The 23,980-nt window shown below is 40.4% G+C and overlaps 1 protein-coding gene across 1 annotated transcript in view; it reads right to left on the bottom strand.

The window, feature by feature from the left end:
• Positions 1-23,980, bottom strand: part of NPHP4 (nephrocystin 4) — a 213,498-nt gene that overhangs the window by 9,447 nt on the left and 180,071 nt on the right. Inside the window, exons 19-27 of the mRNA XM_075279781.1 lie at positions 19,833-19,961; positions 18,070-18,278; positions 14,879-15,105; positions 13,592-13,781; positions 12,547-12,630; positions 12,115-12,271; positions 11,810-11,895; positions 6,961-7,046; positions 2,120-2,291 (exon numbers count right to left, since the gene is read on the bottom strand). Of these exons, the coding sequence (XP_075135882.1) occupies positions 2,120-2,291; positions 6,961-7,046; positions 11,810-11,895; positions 12,115-12,271; positions 12,547-12,630; positions 13,592-13,781; positions 14,879-15,105; positions 18,070-18,278; positions 19,833-19,961 (1,340 nt within the window). The remainder of the gene's footprint in view (positions 1-2,119; positions 2,292-6,960; positions 7,047-11,809; positions 11,896-12,114; positions 12,272-12,546; positions 12,631-13,591; positions 13,782-14,878; positions 15,106-18,069; positions 18,279-19,832; positions 19,962-23,980) is intronic.

Raw genomic sequence — 23,980 nt, 5'->3', positions numbered from 1 at the left:
AGCGAAACAGTAACTCCCGCCACCCCCACTGATCAGCTATAGGCGTGTTGCCCACTGAAACAAGACACAGCTTAGTGCATAGCGCCATACACTAAGTAGTGGTTGTGCCTGGTTACTGCAGCTCTCTACGCTTCACTTCTCCCCTTTCCTGTCACTACTGTGCCTTATATGATAGTTTTTGGGTGTATTAGGCATAAAAAGTCGCAATTTTTTGTGAAAAAAAAAAATTGCAATTTTTCATTTATGCACCATCCATCCAAGGGAACTCGGTGAGGGGGCACAGGGAGTTAAGCCTTTGTCCCCAAGAGATTTACCATCATTTATGCCAGAAGTGTGGCAGGGAAAATATATGCCAGAGAATGTTTCATCCGGGCACTGATAGAAAATCTTTTTTTATAAATAGTTAAAAAATTACCAGCAAAGAAAAATAATAAAACCAGATCATTAATAATAAATTATGACAATATATCAACAATATTGCTGTCTACTACAATCATGGATGCTGTCACAGTTTTCTGGGCTATTTTCCTCTCCGCTGCAGAGACCTGTATTACGTCTCACCGGGTAGAGATGAATGTCAATCAGCGGCGTGCCCACTAATCTAAGGCTGCAATTAAATGAAATTACAAGGCAAGTGAAGCACACAAAGCAGGAAACAGAAGGAGATGGCCGGGTCGTAATGACTAAAACAGCCGTGTCAACTTATCTCTAGCCTTCAGATAAAATAAAAGCTCTCTCCTAGGCTGCTGTTAGGAAGTCGCTGTCCAACAACTATCCGCCCCAACAACCCTATTAGCAGTTAGCAAAATGGAATGAATGTGAGATTTGAATAAAAGAGATCAGTGGTGTCCAGACTCCTCCGGAGCCGCTTATCTACATAAAAGCAAGTTACTGTCAATTGTGTTCCTTAACAGAAGACTGCAGAGTAAATGTCCATCTGGTTCCAGGGACACCATAATTTAAAGGATTTGTCAACAGAAATCTAATATCTGCAGCATGGCCGCATATACATACTATACTGCAGGTTTTACTAGAAGGCCAGTGAATGGCTTTCCTTAACATTTATGGTGACAAGCCATTTGTTGCACATTAAAAAATCATATTATGTATACCTCCACACATATATTTCCTGAAAGTAGACACGATGTAAAATTGGCACCTAACATTTTACAATAAGGGGCACCTTTATGGAATTTTTAAACAGATCGTAACATTTTGGAAAATAATACCCAAACAGATACAGAGGCACAGAAACACATTCTTAATAAAAAAAATTAGGATTTGTAAAGTTCATACATACCTGACTACATGTACATATTATCATATAGTCACCAAAATTAAATAGGACAAATCGCTCCAAATCTGTAAGGGTTATAATGAAGATCTTGGTATCATTGTAAAGATGAGATTCTCATCTTTTAAATGAATCCAAAATCACCTTCATAGCCCCAACCAGTTCTGAGATATCGGCATTAGTAGTAAGAATGTATTAGATATGTCCTCGGCTACAGAAGTGCCACCCTGGGAGGATGTGTAGATACGTGGTTGGCATGGAAAGGGTTAAACAAGCCTACAAATAATCTCAAAAATATTCAGCCACTTTCCGTGCATACAGATCCTACATGGTTCCAGACGACACCTTTTGTAGTCTGTGCAGTTACCGTATGTGTAACGCTAGGTTCACACTAGTGTTTGGAGACTCCGTCCCCCATTCCGCTTAAAATAGGTGAAGCGAAAAGTTCTGCAAGCCTGATTTCAGAATAAACTTAGTGGAAATCATCATAGTCTATGGGGTCTGCGGCTTTGTGCGGATAACTGTTTTTTAAGCAGATAGGGTTTTGGAAACCTGAACGCTAGTGTGAACCTAGCGTTAAATCTCTTCCACCTGCCTCCTCTTCAACTGGTTGTAGATTATTAAGAAAAGAGGGCAGATGGAAGACAGTAATACATAACTGCAGGATTAGACTATGTAAAGTTTTATTTGTAGTGGGTTTGGATGGGAGTTGTACAGAACAGAACAAGATTTTTACCTATACAGTATGAAAAGTTGATGCTCAGGAACGGTAAAAATGGATGCTGGTTGCGGATACTATGCAGATGTATTTTTGTAAGAACTCACCTTCAGTTCTTGAGGGTGGGAACTGTAAGCTCTAACTTTCCGCACCACCTGTGTTCCTCGTAGGACCAGGGACATTTGGGTCAGTTGACCAGTTATGCAGCTGACATCCACTCTCTTTAGGGAATGGACGTAGATTTGCCAGATCTGGATAGGTGCAGATAGCCAACGATCACTAGATGATAGACAAAGACATTCAGGTTATTTTGTATCCTGTAGATGGAATTATTATAAATAACACTAAACACAAATTAGTTGACACTTTTTAAGCCCATTATGTAGTTGGCCAGACAAGTTGGACAGAATATCTTTATTATGGACATGACTAAAATAATACTACTCCTATCTACAAGAATATAACTACTATGATAATGGATGTACCAGTGGCTTTAAGTTTTTATAGGTTTTCAGTGGTGCATACTGCTTCCTTTTACCTCATATGGTTAATATTGCTTGGATCATCAAAAGCATGGACCTCAGGCCAGGATATAGAACAACTTATGAAGGTGAGCATTGACTTTTTCTTTTATCATCCTATAAAACTGCCACATGTGTACAAGAATCTAACTGGTAAAATACTACCCCCTAGATACAAGAATATAACTACTATAGTACTTCTCCCAAATACAAGACTATTACTAAAGCAACACTGCTCATTTGTACAAGAATAAAGCTGCTGTAATACTACCCTCTATATTCAAGAATATAAAGATATCTATGTACAGGAGTATAACTAATATAATACCGCCGCTATATATAAGAATATAACTACTAAAATACTACCTACTTCATTAACAATAATATAAGTTCTATAATACTTCCCCGTTCCCCCATATACAAGTATATTACTACTACAACAATACCCATATGTACAAGAATAAAACTAGTATAATCCTGCTTTCTATGCATAAGAATATAAACGCTACACTACTGCCATCTATGTACAAGAATATAACTACTATAAACTGTCCCTATGTGCAAGAATACAATTACTAAAATACTGCCTTCTATATACAAGAATACAACTATTATAATACTGCTCCTATGTACAAGAATATAACAACCATAATACTGCTCCTATGTACAAGAATATAACTACTATAAACTGCCCGTGTGCAACTATTATAATACTGCCTTCTATATACAAGAATACAACAACTATAATACTGCCACTATTTACAAAAATATAACTATATAATTATAACTACTATATTACTCTTATATACAAGAATACAACTTCTACAATACTGCTCCTATATGCAAGAATATAACAGCTATAATACTGCCTCCTACGTACAAGAATATAACTACAATAAACTAGCCCTATGTGCAGCAATACAAATACTATAATACTGCCTTCTATATACAAGAATACAACTCCTATAATACTACCCCTGTTTAAAAAATATAACTACTGTATTACTCTTATATACAAAAATGCAATTACTACAATACTGCTCCTATGTACAAGAAAAGCACGACTATAATAATGCCTCCAATATACAAGAATACAACTTCTATAATACTGCCCCCTATATGCAAGAATATAATGACTGTAATACTGCTCCCTATATACAAGAATATAATGACTAAAATACTGCCTCCGATATACAAGAATACAACTGATATAATACTACCCTCTAACAGCAAGAATATGAAAGAGCAGGAAAATATTAAGTGAATAAAGTAAGGAAAGTGTTAGAAAACCCCTCTTCTGCCCGTCCCTGTACGGACACCTCAGTTTTCCCATCATCACACACATACCAGTAAGATACTGGAAGATTACATATATAACTTCTCTGGCCTAACCAAATTAAACAATTAACCATATAACCCAGGCCGTTTATCTCTGCGAGTAACACTGACGGGGCCATAAAATAAGGGGCTCGCCTCAGACGGTTTTATTGGTTGTTTTATAAACTTGTTTGAGGCTGAATTTGTGCAGCTATAAAATGTGATTCAGCGGTAACAAGAGGATAGAGAGCACATTACTTCCATCAGACTTCAGCCCGGCAGCTTTATTAGCTGTACACTGAGTGTATACAGAGCAGCTGCATATTGGGATAGATCAGGGGGCAATCCTTAAAGGAGTATTCCCAGAATGATGCCTTATTCCTTATACACAGGACAGGTGTCTGATCAGGGGGGCTCAGACTGTCGGGACTACCATAAATCGAGGCCTATTTGTGAACGGAGCGCTGCCGCTCTATTAATCTCTAAGAGACGCCATGTACAGTGCTAGGACAGTCTTATAGGGCTTAATGGAGGAGCATTACACATACCCTACCCCATTCCTACAGGAAACTCAGGGAACGGTGGGGGGTCCCAGCAATCATACGGATCAAGTACCCCTTTAATACGTTGCTGCCCAATGACTGCTCCTTGCACCAATTACGGCTCTTCATAACAGACGATTGTAAGGTCTTAGTTCATCGCAACAAAAGACAAATTAAAGGGGTTCCGATATTTTAGAAATGAAGTCATGAAATTAAAAAAAAGTGGTTGCCATGACTATAATTGATTTATTTATTTGCAGAGCCCTTGTTGTTGTCATGGAAACTAAGACAAAAACATTCCTCGTTTTCCTTGTCGGCTGAGTTCAGAAGACAGAATAAGTTCTATATTATACAATTAGAATCCAGTCTGTAGAGAATAAGGGTTAATCAGTATATACCATAGTTTACCTAATCTTTACCATTGCAAAGCAGACAGTGCAAGGGAAGATTCTTGTAAGGAACCTGTACACCTCCTCCATACATACTGTACACCTCCTCCATACATACTGTACAGCTCCTCCATACATACTGTACACCTCCTCCATACATACTGTACACCTCCTCCATACATACTGTACAGCTCCTCCATACATACTGTACAGCTCCTCCATACATACTGTACACCTCCTCCATACATACTGTACACCTCCTCCATACATACTGTACACCTCCTCCACACATACTGTACACCTCCTCCACACATACTGTACACCTCCTCCACACATACTGTACACCTCCTCCATACATACTGTACACCTCCTCCATACATACTGTACAGCTCCTCCATACATACTGTACAGCTCCTCCATACATACTGTACACCTCCTCCACACATACTGTACACCTCCTCCACACATACTGTACACCTCCTCCATACATACTGTACACCTCCTCCATACATACTGTACACCTCCTCCATACATACTGTACACCTCCTCCATACATACTGTACACCTCCTCCACACATACTGTACACCTCCTCCACACATACTGTACACCTCCTCCACACATACTGTACACCTCCTCCACACATACTGTACACCTCCTCCATACATACTGTACACCTCCTCCATACATACTGTACAGCTCCTCCATACATACTGTACACCTCCTCCATACATACTGTACAGCTCCTCCATACATACTGTACACCTCCTCCATACATACTGTACAGCTCCTCCATACATACTGTACACCTCCTCCATACATACTGTACAGCTCCTCCATACATACTGTACACCTCCTCCATACATACTGTACAGCTCCTCCATACATACTGTACACCTCCTCCATACATACTGTACACCTCCTCCACACATACTGTACACCTCCTCCACACATACTGTACACCTCCTCCACACATACTGTACACCTCCTCCACACATACTGTACACCTCCTCCATACATACTGTACACCTCCTCCATACATACTGTACAGCTCCTCCATACATACTGTACACCTCCTCCATACATACTGTACAGCTCCTCCATACATACTGTACACCTCCTCCATACATACTGTACACCTCCTCCATACATACTGTACACCTCCTCCATACATACTGTACAGCTCCTCCATACATACTGTACACCTCCTCCATACATACTGTACAGCTCCTCCATACATACTGTACACCTCCTCCATACATACTGTACACCTCCTCCATACATACTGTACAGCTCCTCCATACATACTGTACAGCTCCTCCATACATACTGTACACCTCCTCCATACATACTGTACAGCTCCTCCATACATACTGTACAGCTCTTATTAAAGTCAATGGGTTGGGAGATGCTGCACCGGCTCTTGGCCGCTATACACGGACCGGAGCTATATGCTTCTGGGTCTGTACACTGTATAGTATGGGCACCGAACAACGGCCCCAAATTGATCACATATTTATGACCTAGTGTAAGGATTGGCCCTAAATAAAAAATTTCTGCCCCACACCTTTAAGGGTCCATTCACACAGAGGTTTTTGGCGAGGAAAAAATCCGCTTCAAGAATTAGGAAATGGATCTTTTCTCCGGCACAGTGTATGGACCTTGAAAAAAACCGCTAGCGTTGTTTCCACGCAGTATCTGCCAATTCCATGTGGAATTTCCACCTCCCATTGACTATGTTGGTTTTTCCAGGCGGAATCCGCCTGAAGGAAGCGGGGTTTTTTTACGCTAGCGGAACCCATAGAACTCTATGCGGAGGCATTTTTTCCACGTGGATTCTGACACTGATTCATTGCCAAAATCCTCGCCAAAAAACTCTGTGTGAATGGACCCTAAGTCTTCGGTAAGTTTCTCAAGCCCTCTGGATACATTTTGTGTATACACTGGGACCTACTCTTGGCATATACACTACATGTAGTGTTCACGTGAAGTGTGCACTGAACTTATGTATACTGTACATCAGAATCTTTTCCATATTTCTTACATGATGGACCCTGATGCAGTATTCAGCCTTACGTACACTGATCCATTGTAACAAACTGCAGCTGTGTGAGCAGAATTTGTACAGGACATAGTGCTTAGACTGTATAACACTGAAAATGAATGAACAATATAACTTACGTATAAAGTGCTACAAAGAATCTCTTAATCTGTGGACTGGGTCCTCCAGCAACTTTAAGGAACACATCTTGAGGTTCTCCATGACCCTAGAACAATCAAAGGAAAGGTTCATCTGTAAATGAATAGTATCCGGGTAAATAGACAATAGATTACTGCAATACTGAGCATTGTGGTTACAGGTGGGTAACAGCCTCCATGGGTGTACAGTAAAAGGGTTGTAACCCAACTTATCCAGATTTCTAAATGGCAGCTTCAATGATCACTAACTTTCCAGGCATGTGATTGTGGACCAACATGTGATGTACTTTAATTAAAAATGTGGTTGCTTTCTACCTAAAAAACCTCTAGTTCCTGCCACTAGAGTGCCGCCCTTAAAATTAATTTGCAGTTCACTTCCTGTTATTAGAGACGTTTTGTCTCCATAGATGTAAGACGAGTTCACAGTTAGTAGAGAAGAAGGTTCTCTTCTCTCTTCATACAGTGAATGCAGATGGGAGGAGCTGATTCTCCTCACAGCCTTCACACATCTGTAAACTAATTTACAGAAGACTTCTAAAGGTAAGAGAAGAACCAGCGTTGATTGGCAATGTATAGCATTCGGCCAATCAACGCTGGTTCTGCATCGAATCTTAACTTCGAACAGCTAGTAGTATTTGATCGAGTACGAGTATATTGAATACCGTAGTATTCGATCGAATACCTACTCGATCGAGTACTACTCGCTCATCTCTAATTGCAATTAATTATCATTGCAGTGCATTGTATTAGTGATCTGTAGCAGAGGGGTCTAAAAGAACAGTAATAAAAATAAATAAATATTAAAAATCCAAATCACCTCCCTTTCCGTAGAACACATAAATGCATCTAAATAAAGTGAAACACATACACATAAGGTATCCTTTTGTCCAAAAATGATCGGTCTATCAGCTTAGAAAAATATTTTTCCCATACATTGAATACTGTAGCAGGAAAAAAAAAAAAAATCAAAAGACCTGTTTTCTATATTTTCACTGTTTCGTGCCATAAAAATTTGGGCGAAAAGTAACCAAAAAAATCAGACATTTCCCAAAATGGTATAAATATAAAGTACATTTGGCCACACGAAAAGACGCCTTATCCATCCCCGTACATGGAAATATAAAAAAGTTACAGGTGGTAAGTTTTACATTTTTTTTAAGGGGTTAAAATGTTATGGCTATGTATGTTTGGCATCGCCATAATCGTACCGACCCACAGAATACGGATGACATGTCAGTTTGGCTGCACAGTGAATGCCGAGAAACAAAGCCCGTAAGAAAGTTGTGAAAATGCAGTTTTTCTCTAATTTCAACCCATTCTAATCAGTATGGCCAGTTTAAAACACTTAAACAAAGGACGCCTTACAGATATATTTATTGCTCATTAAAGGGGTTTTCTATTTTAAGAATTAACTTCTAATATACCCCACTAGGAAATTCTGAGTTGCTTGATGCAGTGCAAAGAGCGTCTCTTACTCTGGAGGACCTGTCCTGTCCTGTATTACATAGACACGACATTCATTTCAGTGGGTATAGTGTAATTCTTCTTTTATCCTGTGGTGGTGCTGCAGAGAAGTTGAACACTTACTACTGGGACTGCCATAGGTTACACAAATTATAGCTGATCGCTGGGGGGTCCCAGAAGATTGAAATCTTGTGAACAGTTTATTGACGTCTTACAAGTTAGTATAGTCTAAAGTGCCATTGAGGAGACCCCAATCTATACCTAAACGATACTGGAAGACACCTTGTAAAATCACAGGGTCTATAGAGTTAGTAGTTCTTTGTCAAAATTCTCCATAGCTCCTGATATTATTACCCAACGTTATGCCCCCTCCTCACAACCTCGCCAACCTCTCCCGTACATAACTTATTTTTCGTGTCATGTGACACCACCTGCTTATGGCAGCTCTGACTGGAGGGAATGAGGGGGTAGCACATTACATGCCGCTGTTGTGTCAGTACGACTGAAGATTGGCTGTAAATAAGCTTTTGTATCTCTTGATGTCTATTTCGGCGTTAACTTGTTATTGTTGTAATGCAGTGTCATTCTGCGTGCAGCGACACAAAACTCATTTAGTAAAATTTTGCATAATGCATGTGACGGCTCGAAAATCTCGTAAATCTGCAGCCAATAAAAGAAGACGCGGCCTAGAAGCTTGCTCTGCCATCCATGGGCTGACTATGATGCTGATTGGAAGTGTAGTTAGAAGATTAGGAGCCGGCTGGAAGATAAAATGTTGTAATTATTCCAGGTGCCACAATACATTTTGTCAGCCACCATTCTCAGAAGACAAGTGACTAAATGATTAGGAAAGCTAATCCCACAAAGCTTTGTAATGCTGCTTCAAAGTGGACAAAAATGAAATTCATTCTGCCCATTGTTAGAAAATAGCTACATGCGTGTAATCGCATAAGAAGTGGTCCTGCCCCGACGCCCGGTTAGAGTCACACCATTGAATTCATACAAATAGCTGTAATTTCTCATTGATTCTGTATCAAATAGGAACGCCACCACTGAAGCTTCTGCAAGGGTGTCGTTTTTAATGCAGACGTTCCCAATAACCCCCAATGCTTTCAATGGCATGCCAACCAGGGCATAGGTACATGGGTCGCTGGTTGCAGGGAAGGGGTAACCTAACAAGCTACTTTCCTGGCCCGGATTATTGAGATACATGGTAAGGTAATGGCAGTGAACTGAGCCTTAGACTAACCAAGACCAAACATTCACTCTAGAGACCCCAGAGAATAATATCAGTTTGGGTTTGCCTGTGTTTGGTAAGAACGAAACCACTATGCGACACATACTCATACTGTATAAGGCCCGGTTTACATCTGCGTTCAGGTCTCTGTTTGGGGAGTCCCTGAACGGAAACCTATATGCATTACAAAGCGGTTACCTGGTAAACTTACGGACCCCATAGACTATAATGGGGTCTGTGTGGTTTCCGCAACATGAAACACGCGGAGAAAAAAGTACTGCAAGCAGCACTTTTCTCTCCGCATGTTTCGTGCAGAAACCACATGGGCCTCATTATAGTTTATGGGGTCCTTGGGTTTCCTTTAGGTAAACTCTTTTTAATGCGTATAGGTTTCCGTTGGGTGGGTACCTAAACAAACTCCCTGAACAGAAACCCGAGCGCACCATTAATTGTAATTGAAGTAAAATGCCCAATTTTGATTATAATTTCCCAGCCCTACTAGACGACCTATTTGCTGCTTTATCACCTTTCCTTAAACAGTAGGTTTTACAGCTGATTGTAAAAATGACATTGCATTTCACCCTACTGCTAAAGTCCCTGTTCTCGCTGTGCTGGCCAAATGGGCATGATGTATCAATGGAAAGATGTACATTATTGGCTGCCAACTGCATAGGGCACTGCTTATACAGGTTAACTTATATCTTCTAACTTGCTGCAGCACCATAACTTACAACAGACGCCACGGAAAAGTCTTATGTTATTCCCCGTTCACATGGGGCAAGAAGGGGCGGATTTTGGTGCGGAATCTATGTCATAATCCGCCCCCTTACAATGCATGTTGCTGCTAGCGAAAAAAGAAGCGAGCTGCCCTTTCTTCAGGCGGATTCTGCAGCCTTGAGACAGCACCCTCTGGACTAGGCCCACTCATTTGCGGAAAGCCACAATGGGATGCTGTCGCGTCAGCCGCAACGGACTATGGCACACGGATTCCCCATGTGAACTAGCCCTTAGTTTGCTGTTAACTGTTTATTGAATGAGGTAAAGATTCATATACAGGCTGGGGGAGACCAACTTCACAGAAGAATGCATTCAGATGACATACGAATGGCTTCTGTCCCCCATTAACTTCAAAAGCAGGTTCTATTCCAATATCACACTGGAACGGAGAATAAGAACAGCCTTGCCCTGTACACTCGCTGGTGTGCATGAGGCCTAAGTGTTCAGTAAAGTTTCCTGCACCTGTAATATGAATGGATGTATCAAATTTCAAATTGTCAAGTTGGCCCCTACCACTTGAGCACCTCAGGGCCCTCCACCAATATAAATACCGGAAAATTAAAATAATATTGGATCCGACTCTTTCTATTCTATTTTAGTTTGGCACAATGTCATCCCAAGTGCTTACTGGTTAATGTAAAAAGATATTTTCCTAAATGAAACCTAGAACTACCTGTCTAACCTCCTACGTGGCTTTGTCATCCCTGTGAGGTGTGCAAAACAGGGTTAGAGAAGGCGAAAATGGACAAGTCACTCTTCAAGACAAATTCAGCAAATGTCTCTCCTGAAATACTCTGTGCTGTTGTAAAGTAACTAATTCATAGTTACTATCTCATTCAAGTGTCTCATTCTCCTCTTCACATCATGAAGCGGCCTTACAAATCCAATCTTATTGCTTGTCCTCACTAACACAATCAGATGGCAGGTCACTGTTTCCTACAAGATCAGCACACTCTTCCTCTGCTGCTATGACCATTCTCCTCATCTAATGGATACAGCTCTCTATCCCCTCTGACTTCATGCTACTGCCCCATCATATGTGTCTTAAAGGAGGAAAGGCCTTTAAGCACCGTCAGCTACAGAAATACTCTGTACTGGCGCTCTTTTCTTCTTTCTAAGGCCACACAGATTGATTCAGTCACATCAATCTATGGGTTCACCATCATCATCATCATCATCATCATTCGGTCACTGCCACCTACAGGAAGAAGACACTCTCCAGCTTCTTGGATTTAATAATTAATGACGAAAGCATCCTGTACAAGCAGTGTATGAAGGCTGAATACAATGAGAGACTCTACAGTATAATTAGACATTAGTAATGAATATGTGTAATCTGCCAAAGGCACTTACCAATTTCTTGGCATCACATACAACATTGGGGTCACTGCATCGAACATAGAGCTCTGGTTCCCCTCCAGGCATTCCAACGGGGGCACCTGGGAGAAATCAAGACATCATATTGATCCATATTACAGATGCATTCAGAACATATATATATATATATATATATATATATATATATATATACACATATATATATATATATATACACACATACAGTATGTATATATATACATACATATATATATATATATATATATATATATATATAATAGTTATTGCATCCCTGACCATACGGTATTTTCCTATATTACCTGGAAGTGTGTACCATGGCGGTAAGCGGATGGACTTCTTCAAGAATGTTAGTTCTGGATGATAAAATCTAAAAGTCTGGTCAACAACATGCGGTTGAGGTTCTACACTCACTTGAAGAATGGCAATTGGTTTTCCATCTAATGCCCTAAAGGAAACCTATTGCAAGCAAGAACAATAAATGATGTCAGGGATCCGCCATTACATGTCCCATTGAAATCGTCAGCCTGGTTTCCTAGACTCCTGAACAAAAATCTGTGAAGATAAACAGTATTTGGAACGGAGTTCCTATCTATCTTAGCAGATTTGTCATTTAGACGTCTAGGAAAGCTGGTAAGCAACTCATATGGGAACTAATATAGGGCTACATTGTTTGTCATCCATTCTTACGACTATAAGGATATAGAGCACAAACTACATCCAGTATATCTTACCTTTATCCGTTTAGATGACATGGTGTTTGCCTTGTACTGTGATGATCTGTCTGAGTCTTTTCCTAAACTGGAGGCATCAGGGTTCTGTGTGCATAAAAATACAATGACACATATAGCACTTATAGCCCAGTATATAGATAAAAAAAGGATTATCTGCTATTAGCCATTATACAACAGAATATGTAATATGTTATTATATGATTAGTGATTATTTTATATATATACTATCCATACACCAGAGACAGCTGTTGGCTGAACACTCATTCACTGGACAGCGATTTTATCCATATTCATGCCCGCTTGGCACAGCCAAGTAATATATGTGTGCTAAATCGGACACAAGGATAGGGACAGCAGATGTCTCTGGCGGCATCTTATACCTCAGTGGAAAAAAAAAAGATTTGGGCCCTTGAAACCAAATGTTCGATCCTTATCTCCCCAACATCTGCTGTTGGGAAGGAGTCAGAAGAACCCCACATTGGAAAAATGGACTTAACCCGCTGAAATCAGAGGTTTCAACCAAGATATAGTTCATCTATGGTGCGTAGGCTGCTTTAAAGTGCCTTTAAAGGCATCACATAACAGAAACTACCAGCTCTCAGTCTCTCAATCAGCACTACAAGTCATTATGCCATAGACAGAGGGAGAAAAAGTAGCCAAAAAGGAGGCTTCCTTGGGCAATCCCTACTTGTTAGATGGGATCCATGAATATAAACTGATCACAAACTGTATCACTGCTGGGATCTCCAGGGATTTAGCTGTAATCTGTAGGAAAAGTAAGAGTTCACTTTCCCTGCAGTGCCTCCAATGGGGAAATTAAGTATTACACCATGTTCATTCAAATCAATGTGGTGTCAGGTCCTCTAAAGTGAGGAGCACTCTTTGCTAAAGCTTGGCACTTTAATCAAGAGATCTCAGAATTCCCTGATAGGGTATATGAAAAAGAGTTGTCTAAGCAGGTATTCCCCAAAAAATGGCCACTTAAGTGCATATACTAAGTTAAAATAAGATATGTGTAACCAAAAATTATCATTGATAAACTCACTTGTAATAACGGTGTATGATCCATGCAGAATGTCTGGTATCTGAATGGAATATAAACCGTCTCCTTGGGCCGGAGGTATATCTGAGGCGTATCGCTCTGCTGCTGAACATGGAACATATTTTCCTCTATAGGCGTTGTTGTGTTTGTCAGCTCCTTAAAATGTCTCCATTCCTGTGTATCCACAATTACCCTGGAAAGATAAGAGAAGCATTCAGCTCTGCAGTCTACATGTTATACAGTCAGCTGAAATGAAGACTGTGTCACCTACCTGAGGGTCAATGTCACCAAAATCTTAGGCCACTAAAACCCTTCCTGGGGACAATATAACCTTCTAAATCTATCTATTGACCCTTTAAATAGATCTAAATACCATTATAATCAAAGGATTCTCCGATCACCCTCTTCCAATAGAGTCACCCACCCTACCCCATTACGTTAGGATATCCCACCATCATCTGAAAGTAGCTTACTACTATAGATGTCCTGGACATAGCAAACTAACTTCCAACCTACCCCAAGACTCAGACTCTAAGGATCAAGAATGGACTGTCCTGACTAAGACCTTCTATCCACCCTGTTCTATAGTTCTCTGTCCACATACCTCCCACCACATTTACACAGTGATCATTAACAAGTGATCTTGGGGTACTTGTTTTCTCAAAGATGATGACCCATTTACATAACATATGGTGGAACCAAAAGTTTATCATAGACGGTTTGATCTGCATAAGGGGTGTTATTCTCAAAGAGATAATTTTCACTGTATGCGTCTTCCTATATCTTAGTACGGAATCGGATGTTAAAGGTTGAGGCTACACGTTGCAGGAAATTTTTTTGTTGCAGATTTTGCTGCAATTTTTTGAGTCAAAGTCAAGAGAGCCTTCAAAAAAAAGAATAGACAATAGGAAGCTTTTATACTTTTACTTCTGCCGAATATTTTCTCGAAAAAACTATGTAAAAACTTCAACAAAAAAATACAAATGTAACTTCAGACTAAATTAGGTTTTATTTTCTGGAAAATTGTTTTATAGTCTTCAAACTCCAGACCTTGATGGCATGAGGTGGTCACCAAGCTGGAGGTATTCCTAGTCTATGCAGTCTTCTTGTTAGGAATCAGAGGATTTCCTAACTATGTAGTATATGTGCTAGAGCCTTTCCTGACACCTACTCCGACATAACCCCCTAACAGTCTGGGTCCCTCATCGCGGAGTGGATTTTAGCTGTACACGCAGTTTACTACATACTAATAATGATTTAATATAGGGTCCTCGACATTACATGTTGTACCTGAGGTCTGAATGATCAATCTCAATAGACACCGTGTACTGGATGTTATAAGGGTTTTTAAGTTGAAATTCAAAGAATTCTGCAGTGCCCAGCGTAGCATAGACAGTGTAATTTGAGGTAATAGCCTGATTCAGCATACTGGAGATACACTCGGCTTTGGTGCGTTCCCGGTATGCTTCAATGATCTGCAAATCTCTAGTGTGCTGAGTGCGCTGCTCATGATGAGACTGGAAACAGAAAAAAAAAAAGAGAAAAACACAGAAACAGCTTAATAGTATGTCTCATACCAGAAACAGTGGCAAAATCCCAAATTATAGCCATAAAAAGAATGTATTTTTTTTATCATATGTACTTCTTATATTTGTTACATTTACCTGATTAGGGGAAAGTTGGGTGACAATTTGCCTACCATTACCGTTGTCATCTAACTTTGTAGGGTCCTGATCAGTGTCTTTCTAGCTATGTAATGAATAAGGAAATAGGGATTTGTGAATTTTTTCAATCTGGGGTCAAAACACTTGTAAAATGTGGGCTTAAAATAAAAATAAAAACTTTAATATAACGGGACACATGTGATCCGTTCCAAACTCGCCAGGACAGTCCATGGAACCGTAAAGGATAAGTAGTATTATGGCCTATTTAAAGAGGCTCAAAAAGGGCATGCTGGGTGATTTGGGGTATCCCTTCTTCTGTACTAGATACCTCTGTATAAAACAACAAAGCAAACTAAGCTATATCCTACAGCTGGAAAAAATGGCAGACCTACGTACAGATGGTGAATGGGACCCTTTCCCAGCACATATGCCACTAACACAATGTGAATACACCCTACGACATGCTTGAACAAATAAGATGATTGAATCGGAAGGGCTTATATTCAACTGGATTCTGAATGTAGACGAAAATTCACTTTTACAGGGGTTGTCCATTAAAGACAATGCCGTCCGAAATGTCCCCAGCAAATAAGCTGTTCACAGCATTGTCCTGCTCAATGTGATCAGTGATCTGTGCACGATCCTGGCAGCAAGTGTGCAATTTCTCAACAGCACCACCACAGGGAGAAATAAAGAACAGCATGGATCCCATTGAAACCAACAGGCTGTGTAATGCACAGATGTGCTAGGTCCTCCAAATAGAGATGTTCCGCATAGCTGTTCTTCCCTGGCTAATAGATGAGGGGCCTGAATAGGGCCTTCCTTTTCAGATTTCCCTAATTGGGTATGTGATTCTCTTGTATCCTGTGCCCGTTCCCTGGATATTTTGTACAATGCCCATGCACAGGTGCTGGATGGCAGATATTATACACTGCACATAAATTAAAGCTTGCTGGCAATGCTTACTACTCAATATCTATTAATATATTTGTCAGGTCGGCTACGAAATGTACCATGATTAATACATAAGAAATGATCAACTAATTTCTACAAAGCCTTGTAATTTATTCAGATGGAAAATTGCTTTATCCACAGTAAATTACTGCTAAGTTTTTACAGACAGATGGGTCGGGTGACGGCCAAAAAGGAAAAGTTTATCCTGACACGACAACAACCAAGAGTCAGCGTTTTCATATTGAAAATGTAAAAATGCAGCAACCTCATGTTTTACTTTTCGGCTTAATGTAGAAAATACTTTATTTTGGCACAGACTAAATATAAAAATATAGTAATGCCCCATTAACCTAGCATCAGTAGAACTGAATACGTGCTAGATTATTAGATATTCTGCATTATTGGCCAGTCATGGAAAGATAATGTATATAATACTAACAGTCTACTCTGTCTTCAAATAGAGACCAACAGGGGTTAAACAGGTTGTACTAAGTTTTGAATTTATCTCCTATTGCTCGCGTAGGGAAAAGCTTGATCAGCAGGGGTCTGACCACTGGGACCCCCACTGATCCTGAGAATGGGTGTACGATTCTCCGATCAGCATGTGCCCTGTCACTCTATTGATTCTCTATGTGAGAGCCAGAGATAGCCATGCTGTACTCAGCTAGCTACAGCGCTCCCATAGAGAATGAATGCAGTAGCAGGACACTACAATAGTATGGGGAATTGGACCCCCCATTCTCAGACTCAGTGGTGATCCCAGCTGTCGGACCCAAACCGATCATTGAAAGATCACCTATTCTAACAATAGGGGATGATTGGTACTATCCCTTACAGAACTGTATCCGCGGGTGGTTAGCTCTGGTCATTGGTTACATACTGGGTGCTGCGCTACAAACTCACTGTACTCTTGGAAGTAGCAGTTGTGGTATTGCAATGGATTCCCATCAACTTGAATAGGAAAGTACTCACAAAAGCCACTACTAAAAACATAGTGACTGATCAGTGTAGTATCCAGCATGGAAATAAGCTGCTGTATCTGCCTCTGTCAATCTCCATTAAGGATACCTCCTGGACTACATTCCCTAGAGGGTCCACATCACATGACTAGCAAGAGCCCATTAAACATCCTCAACATTTATCGGCCCTCGTGGACGGGAGAGCAGTGTGGAAGACATCAATCTATTCTAGCTGTGTGACACTGGGATCCCGATGTGACCTCTGATCAGGGCTGACTAACATATTAGTGGGCCTAGTTCAAACTTTTGCTAAGAGGCCTTCCCCCATACTGTCAACACTCCCCCAAAGTTCCATAATGGAGTTGCATATAGATTTGCCACCCGGAATAACACCTGACATCCAGAATTGTCCTGTATGATACAGGTTAACTAAGGGACCCCAACCATAGGACCCAGTGCACTATTTGCCCTATGTTGAAAGTGACCCTGCCATTTATGGAGGGTCATGTAACCTCACCTGCAAGTTTGGTAAGCGGCGCTTTAGAAAAACCCAGTGATTTATTAAGCTATCTTCCATGTGTGTTGGGGTTGAGCTATCTCATAATGCTTATATTCACCTTTGGTTTGGTAAAGCACTTCTGATCATTGAAAAGAGTTAGATAAATGCTTGAAAAGTGCTAGTTGTCTTCTTTTGGACTCGTGAATCCTCTTTTATGGCACGGGGCTTGGGTCACAATTTCTTTATTGCATTTGGAAACTATTCAACTTATGTTATATATGGTCTTAAGCGGCTGTGCGACATTAATGACGATTCAGTGGAGGAGCCAGCTATAGCTCTGGCATCAATGTACGACTTTAATACCAGCACTAAGAACCTACAGACTGCCTGATAATTTGTACATACCAGTAGGAGTGATTTTTTCATTTTAGGGTCCTCTTGTGACTCGAGCTGTCTGACTGCCATCATCCTCTCCATTTTACGCCTCTGAACGGCATCCGTCTCGCTGTTTGGTTGCTGGTACGCAATGCTTACCTCTTTCATTCGGCTGTATAGCATTGCTGCCAGCTCACTGTCTAGGTCAGCCAACTTCTGTGCTTGGGAGATATTTTTCCCTGTCGAAGACGTATGAAAGGGGTTTTCAGCAAAATGATTACAGGGAAATATTTCACAATGGCGCGCCATTAGACATCACTGAGCTTGTAGTGACTTCTGCAATGTGTAGGTTTAGGAATAGCTGCAGTACACATAAAGCCATATTGTGTGTGGCTGACAGGACCATGAAGTACGAGTGATAAAGCCTGATTGTCCTATGATAATGGTGGGCCTTTAAATAAGGGTTAACTCAGTTACTGCCGAGAGTATTTACACCTCGCATTGGGATTGGAAAGTTGGATACTTCTTGCCGTCCAAACAGAGCGCATTTACTTTTTATTAGTACAAGCCGTTGAACTGGAATACTAACTGCCAATGAATAGGATATGTACGCCATAGGAAATACAACTTCTGAGAAATGTCCGTATTTTAATATTATGCTGTTTTTTTCATTGCTCAATAAATGTTTGGAGCAGTCATAGTTTAGTTAATGAAACAGAGCACCAAATCCCTTGGACATATACAGTATATATAGAACTACACAATAAAATTCTGGTTTCATGCCATCACCACTAGGGGGAGTTACTGCATACTCTTCTATTATTAAAGGGGTTGTCCAGGATCTGAAGGTATTTGATATTGATGACCTATCCACATGATATATATCAGATTGGTTGGGGTCCAACAACAGGACCCCATCCCAATCAACTGTTTCGGCCATCAGAAATGGTAGACTAGGTGTATGGCCCGAAGCTGCCTTGGTTCAATTAAAAAGGGTTGCAGTTCCAGGTGCCAATGCTACAGTGTACAAAGTGTAGCGGTAATGCCTGGAACTTCACTTGAATAGAAGCAGGGATGTTTCCGGTCGTACTCCTAGTACACAGTCCAGTCATATTAATGTGACCACCGTCTACTTTTGACGTCAATGTTAAATAACCAATCACAGAAGGCACGTGTCATCAGCCATCTGGGTGCACTCATCATTGTGGAAAGCACGATGGATCAACAGAAGTATGCATCTATCCTTGCGGATCATGTTCACCCCTACATGCAAATTGTCTTTCCTCAGGATGATGGCATCTACCAGCAGGACAATGCGATGCGTCATAAAGCTCGCAGTGTACATGCGTGGTTCGAGGAGCACCAGGATGAGTTTACCATACACACTTGGCCAGCAAATTCCCTGGACTTGAACCCAATCGAGAATCTGTGGGACCACCTCGATCGGGTGGTTCGCGCCATGGATGCTCAACCACGTAACCTAGCGCAGCTGGACACGGCACTGGAGTCGGCATGGCTCAACATCCCAGTGAATATCATCATAACATCCCCTCTCTTCCTGCATGTCTCGCAGTGGTCCGCTCTGCCAAAGGTGGTTATTCTGGATTTTTACAGGTAGTCACATTGATGTGACTGGACTGTGTATAAGGAGGTGTAAGTCTATGGATGTATGGTCTATCAGTGTCTATGAAAACATACAAATATATGACAAGCTCTATTACTACACCAAGACCTAGATTTCTATATATTAGGAATGCTTTATATGTAAATAATTTGGTCTCCACAATACTTACTACCAAGAGATCGACTTGAAAACAAACTTCCGCCGTGAAAGCTGCTTCGTCCGTCATGCGCAGTGATAACACGAGACCTTGGAGCTGGTAGTGTGCCAGGTATCTTCAACCTTTGGTCAGCAACACGACCTTTAATAAAATTTTGGAATTTAATAATCATTCACCAATTTCTTGATACTTATTTGGCCTGCTGAAAACAGAATGGAGAAGGATATACTTTAAAATAATATATATATATATATATATATATATATATATATATATATATATATATATATACATACAGTGGGGCAAAAAAGTATTTAGTCAGTCACCAATAGTGCAAGTTCCACCACTTAAAAAGATGAGAGGCGTCTGTAATTTACATCATAGGTAGACCTCAACTATGAGAGACAAAATGAGAAAACAAATCCAGAAAATCACATTGTCTGATTTTGTAAGAATTTATTTGCAAATTATGGTGGAAAATAAGTATTTGGTCAGTAACAAAATTTCATCTCAATACTTTGTTATATATCCTTTGTTGGCAATGACAGAGGTCGGACGTTTTCTGTAAGTCTTCACAAGGTTGGCACACACTGTTGTTGGTATGTTGGCCCATTCCTTCATGCAGATCTCCTCTAGAGCAGTGATGTTTTGGGGCTGTCGCTTGGCAACACGGACTTTCAACTCCCTCCAAAGGTTTTCTATAGGGTTGAGATCTGGAGACTGGCTAGGCCACTCCAGGACCTTGAAATGCTTCTTACAAAGCCACTCCTTCGTTGCCCTGGCGGTGTGCTTTGGATCATTGTCATGTTGAAAGACCCAGCCACGTTTCATCTTCAATGCCCTTGCTGATGGAAGGAGGTTTGCACTCAAAATCTCACGATACATGGCCCCATTCATTCTTTCATGTACCCAGATCAGTTGTCCTGGCCCCTTTGCAGAGAAACAGCCTCAAAGTATGATGTTTCCACCCCCATGCTTTACAGTAGGTATGGTGTTTGATGGATGCAACTCAGTATTCTTTTTCCTCCAAACACGAAAAGTTTTGTGTTCTACCAAACAGTTCCAGTTTGGTTTCATCAGACCACAGGACATTCTCCCAATACTCTTCTGGATCATCCAAATGCTCTCTAGCAAACTTCAGATGGGCCCGGACATGTACTGGCTTAAGCAGTGGGACACGTCTGGCACTGCAGGATCTGAGTCCCTGGCGGCGTAGTGTGTTACTGATGGTAGGCTTTGTTACATTGGTCCCAGCTCTCTGCAGTTCATTCACTAGGTCCCCCCCGTGTGGTTCTGGGATTTTTGCTCACCGGTCTTGTGATCATTTTGACCCCACGGGGTGAGATTTTGCGTGGAGCCCCAGATCGAGGGAGATTATCAGTGGTCTTGTATGTCTTCCATTTTCTAATTATTGCTCCCACAGTTGATTTCTTCAATCCAAGCTGGTTGCCTATTGCAGATTCAGTCTTCCCAGCCTGGTGCAGGGCTACAATTTTGTTTCTGGTGTCCTTTGACAGCTCTTTGGTCTTCACCATAGTGGAGTTTGGAGTCTGACTGTTTGAGGGTGTGCACAGGTGTCTTTTTATACTGATAACAAGTTTAAACAAGTGCCATTACTACAGGTAATGAGTGGAGGAAAGAGGAGACTCTTAAAGAAGAAGTTACAGGTCTGTGAGAGCCAGAAATCTTGATTGTTTGTAGGTGACCAAATACTTATTTTCCACCATAATTTGCAAATAAATTCTTACAAAATCAGACAATGTGATTTTCTGGATTTGTTTTCTCATTTTGTCTCTCATAGTTGAGGTCTACCTATGATGTAAATTACAGACGCCTCTCATCTTTTTAAGTGGTGGAACTTGCACTATTGGTGACTGACTAAATACTTTTTTGCCCCACTATATATATATATATATATATATATATATATATATATATTTGTATTAGTAAATACTTGTATTCCCTATGAAACACTTCTGGATCATCTTCTCTCATAGCTCTGTGTTGTGCTGTTCCTTCCTCAAAATCTCTGAATATATAGCTGCTGCAAGTCACTAGCCCAATGGTATACAGCACTGTGGCAAGTGACTAGCTGCAGTGGTGACATGCTGTATATAGGAATGTATATAAACACCAGCAGGGACATCAAGAGTCCAGAGCTGGAATCAGTGGGGAAGAAATCTGACAAATATACCTCATCTTGCTACGTTAAATCATGCCTGACCAATTTAGGAAATAACTTGCACTTCAATTTGTGCCAAAAACTGGCATTTTACACATTTTGTGCACCTCAACATATTATCTCAATGAAAGCCACATCTATCGCCAGTGCTTAAATTGGCAAATTTTTTTAGGGTATAATAATCGGAGACCTAGTGCCCAAAGCTGAAACAAAAAAAAAATGTTACTTACCTCTCCCTGGCTCCGTCTCACTCCCCACAGATCATGTCAGCAATTTTTAATGTAGTAAGGCGGGAGTCTGGACATCACGTGAGCAGGGGTTGTGATACGAAGCATAAGGACGCAAACCCCGGCCCATTTGACATCTTAGACGTCACCAAGTCGGTAAGTAACCGTTTTTTTATGTTCCACAATGTGCCAATTTTTATACCCTTTTATGCCCTTTTTAACAACTGTCTATCACATAACACAGGACCCGGTGAAAAACCTGGTGAGTCTTCTGCCTGACAGGTCTAGTATTATGTTTAAAAAGAAGGTATCATTGTTTTAACATTTATCTGCTTATCCAAAAATATATATATTCTTTTAGTTTAGTTTCTGCCCTTAATTTTGGGCTGCCATCTTGCCTAAGCTTATCTTCTGCTCGATTGGCAGCATTTAGTGATATGCTTTAAAGTATAGCCGTGGCCATAGTCAGCAATACACTGGAGCCGACTCATTGACGTCTATAGGAGAGTTTTCTAGATATATTCAGTACAGGGAGGGGAAATACATAGGTGGTGAAATCCTCTTTTGTCAGCAGTGGCTGCAGTGATGGGTCTTTAGTGTTATCTATAGAGGTGGTATGTTCTGTTCTATGTCTATGATGTAAATGAAGTGACTGCTGCAAAAAAAACAAAACAAGTGTCATTCTACTATTAGGCTTATGGGCCAGAGTCCTTTAGTAGTAGGTTTTTTTTTGTTTGTTTTTTTTTAAATCTAAAATATAGATAATGATATGAGAAATATAAAAAAATTAAAAATTCTTATAAAATATGTTTAATATAAAAAAATTTGTTTAAAAAGTTTTTATTTCTGTGACACATTCCCCAGGTTGAGTTCACATTATTGACTCCGGGCTGCATTAAGAGACACAAGGCAAGCACAGGTACGGTGTTGGTTTCAGAAAAAAGCGGCCATGATTTACTAATCCTGTTCGGCCTTCTAAAACTAGTGGACAACCACCTATAGTGTGCCAATAATACAAAGTCAGGCTATGGAAGTGAATGTAAACCGATGAAAAACAAAGAACCAAAATATACCGTATATACTCAAGTATAAGCCGAATTTTTAAGCACAGTTTTTGTGCTGAAAAAGCCCCCCTCGGCTTATACTCGAGTCAAGCAAAAAAAAAAAAAGGGGGAGGTCTATGACCAGCCGCAATAGTAATGTATAAAATCTCCCATAAAATAGTAAAAAACATAAAGAAGCTTTTAAAAAATATAATAAAAAAATAAAGTAAATAAAAGTTCTAAATCACTCCTTTCCCTAGAATACATATAAAAGTAGAGAATTACTGTGAAACACATACACATTAGGTATCCCTGTGTCGGACAGTGCCCGGTCTACTGAATATAGGGGATCTGCAGTGCTCCTGTTCCGTCGGGAAGGGGTTAATAGGAGCACTGAAGATACCTTATATTCAGCCAGGCTGAATTCCACGTGTGGGAAAAAAACCCAGTCCTCAAGCTCAGGGAAGGGGCAGACAGACAACCAAAACACCCCCTCCCCTTCCCCAGCACCCACCAACTACTGCACCCAAAAACCATTTTAATTTTTGAAATTTTTCAGTAGCTGCTGCATTTCCCCCCTAGGCTTATACTCGAGTCAATAAATTTTCCCAGTTTTTTTGTGGTAAAATTAGCGGGGTCGGCTTATACTCGAGTATATACGGTAATAACTTTGTAGTTATTATTTCTTTATTAACTTATTTCAGATTT

Source organism: Leptodactylus fuscus, chromosome 6 (genome assembly GCF_031893055.1).
Source record: "Leptodactylus fuscus isolate aLepFus1 chromosome 6, aLepFus1.hap2, whole genome shotgun sequence".
In the NCBI taxonomy this organism is placed as follows: Eukaryota; Metazoa; Chordata; class Amphibia; order Anura; family Leptodactylidae; genus Leptodactylus; species Leptodactylus fuscus.
Note: the sequence above shows the minus strand (reverse complement) of the source record. Positions and strands in the feature narration are given on the sequence as shown.